The sequence below is a fragment of the Sinocyclocheilus anshuiensis genome, unplaced genomic scaffold (assembly GCF_001515605.1).
Source record: "Sinocyclocheilus anshuiensis isolate Anshui unplaced genomic scaffold, SAMN03320099.WGS_v1.1 scaffold928, whole genome shotgun sequence".
Classification (NCBI taxonomy): domain Eukaryota; kingdom Metazoa; phylum Chordata; class Actinopteri; order Cypriniformes; family Cyprinidae; genus Sinocyclocheilus; species Sinocyclocheilus anshuiensis.
Window position 1 is genome coordinate 630,221 of NW_015552531.1, and position 4,242 is coordinate 634,462.

General features: G+C 41.4%; 1 protein-coding gene across 1 annotated transcript in view; it reads right to left on the bottom strand.

Annotated features, from left to right (window-relative positions):
* LOC107663605 (zinc finger BED domain-containing protein 1-like) overlaps window positions 1-4,242 on the bottom strand; it is a 13,046-nt gene that overhangs the window by 1,529 nt on the left and 7,275 nt on the right. Inside the window, exons 2-4 of the mRNA XM_016453843.1 lie at window positions 3,451-3,499; window positions 2,091-2,231; window positions 1,578-1,859 (exon numbers count right to left, since the gene is read on the bottom strand). Of these exons, the coding sequence (XP_016309329.1) occupies window positions 1,578-1,859; window positions 2,091-2,231; window positions 3,451-3,499 (472 nt within the window). The remainder of the gene's footprint in view (window positions 1-1,577; window positions 1,860-2,090; window positions 2,232-3,450; window positions 3,500-4,242) is intronic.

Below are 4,242 nucleotides of genomic sequence, written 5' to 3' on the forward strand. Positions count from 1 at the left end.
TGCACAATCAGCTTGTAACACTCCAAAGAGAAAGGAAAACTTGAAATCGCATCATATGACCCCTTTAAAGGAATCTATTCCTGATTCCAAGCCTTGAGCTCTACCCGGGCCCAGGAGTCTGGCCCTAACAAGTAAATATTTTTGGGGTATGTAGCCTAGGCCTTTGGCCGTAGGGAATAACGTCACTGACAGCCATCTAACGTCCCAGGGGCAACTCCCATAGCAATATGGTAGAGTTGGTACTTAGTGCTCACCATGGTTCTGGCATGCACTCCCCTCAGCATGGTGGCGTGGGTATACCATTCCCCATAGCAACCCCTAGAGGACGCAGTTCGAAGTTCCCATGAAAGGGAACGTCTCAGGTTACTTGTGTAACCATGGTTCCCTGAGTAGGGAACGAGACACTGCGTCCTCTAGGTTTCTTGCCATGCTGCGGACGCAAGCTTCAGACGAAGAAGTGAATGATGTGTGCTCCTGGCGCCTATTTATACTATAGTCGCACCGGTAGTGACGTCACGGTTGTCGCTGGCCAACGAGTTGGTGTTTTTTCAATGTATGCTTCAGACAAGGGTCATGACGAGGCGTTCCCCATAGCGACCCCTAGAGGACGCAGTGTCTACTCTACACAAGTAACCTGAGACGTTCTCAACTGGGGCAAAGGGGCCTCTGCAAATTTCCTGGGGTCACCAATAAATCTATAAATTATTTACATTTACATAATATTATCATGATTTTCAATGTCATAAAACACAAAAAAATAAAGATGTTCGATATTAAAATGAAATCATATTTTGAGGTCAGATGCACTGGTCTAAATACATTAAACAAAACACCAAAACTAAAATTAATCATTTTCATTTATAATTTGTTACAAGTAAATGTAGGTATTGCAACATTATAATGTACAGTATTAAAAATGGATATTTATTTTGAGTTTTTAATCAAGATTATATTTTACAGTGTTATTAAATTACTTGTGTTTTAAAGACTAACTTTAAGTGAGCATTGATGGCAAAAGTAATCTAAATGTGAAAAAAGAAATGAGCCTGCACAATTAAATTTTCCAAAATCAGTTAACACTGGCAAATTTTAATAATGAAAGAAAGAAAGAAAGAAAGAAAGAAAGAAAGAAATGACTCTAATATGGATTGTTAACCGATATGGTATGAATTTATATCATGCATCCCAAGGGTTGCTGATAGTGTAAATCACTCTATACAGAAAAAATAGCCTAATCGTTAGGGATGTGACGATTGACTCAACTCACGATTTGATTCGATTCACAATTCTGATCTCACGATTAGATTTTTTTTTACGATTTTCTCAACAAAATGAGTTGAGACAAATTACAAATGAACAAGTGCCCTTTTATTATTTTATTATTTCACAAATGCTGCACATTTCTTAAAAATATATTTTATGTCAATTAACATAACTAAATTGCAATATTAAAACACAATCCAAATCAAAAAAAAAAAAAAAAAACACAAATAAGCACATTTACAATGTCCCCTGCTGATGAAAAAACCTTTTCACTAGGGACTGAGGTGGCTGGTGTGGGAGAGGTATGCTTTTGCTAGACCAAAGAGCAGTGGGTACAGCCTAGCATTCTCTTTCCACCACTTGAGTAGGTAGCTGTTGAGGGAAATGGATGTTTCAGCTCTGTACTTATTCATTTCTGCATCAATCTGATTGATAGGCTGTGCAGCTGCAGCTGGTTCATCGAAACCTCCAAGAAGATCCTCCAGTGCAGTTTTCTTGGGAGGAGGTTGTTTCTGCTCAGCTCCTGTGCTATCTGTCTGGTCAAGAGGCTCCTCTGTTGCAGGGGGGTGGCCACTGGCACCTTCTTCACCCTCATCCTCATCAGCAGAAATAAAAAGACTGATTATATAGTACAATAGTGACAAGAGTTTCACATGGTTATAAAGGCAAAATTTTAATATTATTTGTTATAATTTGTATCATTACAATACACTTACAAGTTACAAGAGATAAACTTGAACACTTTTTTAATATGCAATAATAATCAACAAATTATTAAAAATCCATAAACAAATTTGGAGCAAGAGAAGGTAAAAAAGAAACAATACCTGGTTCTGCAACAGCACAGCTTTCTCTTTCAGTTTGTGGAATACATCTTCATGCTGGTTTTTCTCTAGATGTGGCAGAGCCCGGAATCTGGGGTCTAAGGCAGTGCACTCCAGCAGGTAGTTGTACTCCAAAGTGCGTATCTGTCTGAAAGGTTGTTCAGTATAACTCTCTTCATGTTACTCACAGTGAGGGAGTCTTCTTCGTTGGATGCCATGTTTTGCTTGATCATATGCTTTAAGGGCACAATGAGAGACACCATTGGATTTTTTTAGTCACACAGCACAGTGGTAGCCGTTTTCAGTGGCTTAAGAAGCGTCACTATGTCCTCCGCATCACGGATGTCTGAGCCATCCAAAGTATCAATGTCACGTACATTTCGCCGAACGTCATTGCTCAGGAGAGTCGCTGTCACAACCGCTTGCTGTTTGAGATAGGGTTTGATCATATCCAGACTGCTGTTCCACCGCGTAGGGACATCTATGATTAACTTGTGCGCTGGAAAATCCAGCAGTATCTGTTTGGCCGCAAGCGTGCGCCTTATTCTGCTCAACAAACGGCTCACTCGTGGCACACTCAAACCTGCTTGGCTGGCCAAGTTTAAAGTGTGGGCAAAACACCTGACATGGGGGGCTAGCCCAGCCTCTCTGACAGCAACATCCATATTTCTCACATTGTCTGTCACAACAACAATTCCACGGTTAGCCTTTTAAAGCCCCCATTCACTCACAGCTGATTTTAAAACTTCAGCAATATTTGCCCCGGTGTGTGTTTCAAACAGAGGGCGAGTTTGAAGGACAAAATTGACCATCTCCCACTCGCTGGTTATCAAATGGGCTGTGACTGTAAGATAACTCTGGGTAGCCCTGGACGTCCAGCTGTCGGTTGTAATTGACACGCTGTCTGCCATTCCGAGTCTCAACCACCTTAGATTTTGTTTCTCTGTAAAGCGTTGGCACGACAGTCTGGCTAAAGTGGGGACGTGATGGGATTGTGTATCTGAGTTCCAGTGTGTTCACCAGAAGCCGAAATCCTTCATTTTCTACTAAAGAAAACGGCCTCATATCTTTTGCCATGAAGACACCGATGCACCGTGTGATCGCCGCAGCTCTCGCACTCGTCGGATTGAGCGGGCTGCAAATCCTTCGGTCAGTGTGGTTTGGCCTAATAGCTTTTGGCCTACAGACAGCTGTGACTGGATTTTTCACTTTGGTAACGGTTTATGTGCTGCAACATATTTGTGGTGCTGTTAGTGTATGTAAACGTCTTCTTGCAGTGTTTGCACACGGTTTTTGTTTTATCTGTTAGCACCTCACCTCTGTCATTTTTAGTCTTATTCAGAAAGCCAAAATGCCACCACACCTCTGATTTGGATGAGGCTTCCTCAATATCCACACTCGTCGTCGCCGTGCTTTAAACTGTTTGCTACAACTTGTTGTTCACCACTATTGCGCATGAAAGCGAGTTTGCAGTAAACACAGCGGCCCCTGCTGTTCAAAACATGTATCGCGATTCATTTAAAGGTGACCTATTATGCCCCTTTCTACAATATGTAATACAAGTCCCAGGTGTCCCCAGAATTTGACTGTGAAGTTTCAGCTCAAAATACCCCACTGATCATTTATTATATCATTTTGAAAATGCCTATTTTGAGAGGAAGCAGAAACACCCTGTTTTCGTGCATGTATCTTTAAATGCAAATGAGCTGCTGCTCCCCGCCCCCTTTACCAGAATAGGGCTGTTCCTTTACAGCTCATACATCAGATAATCTGATAAAAAAATATCTGTTTGGTTTTGATTATCATGTCTATAACACTGAAATCATGCGTTTTAAAGGGGTCATATGATGCGATTTCAATTTTTCCTTTCTCTTTGGAGTGTTACAAGCTCTTGGTGCATAAAGAAGATCTGTAAAGTTGCAAAGACTAAAGTCTCAAATCCAAAGAGATATTCTTATAAAAGTTGAGTCAGCCAGCCTACCTAAAACGGCTCGTTCTCACACGCCCCCACATGTCTACGTCACGATGTGGGAAGATTTGCATAACGCCGCCCAAATGTTCACGCAAAGAAAGAAGTCGTAACTTTTATTCTCGCTGTAGTTTTGTTGTTGCCGCCGTCATGTCGTAAAGACGCTGTGTGCTTCGTTGTGAAAGC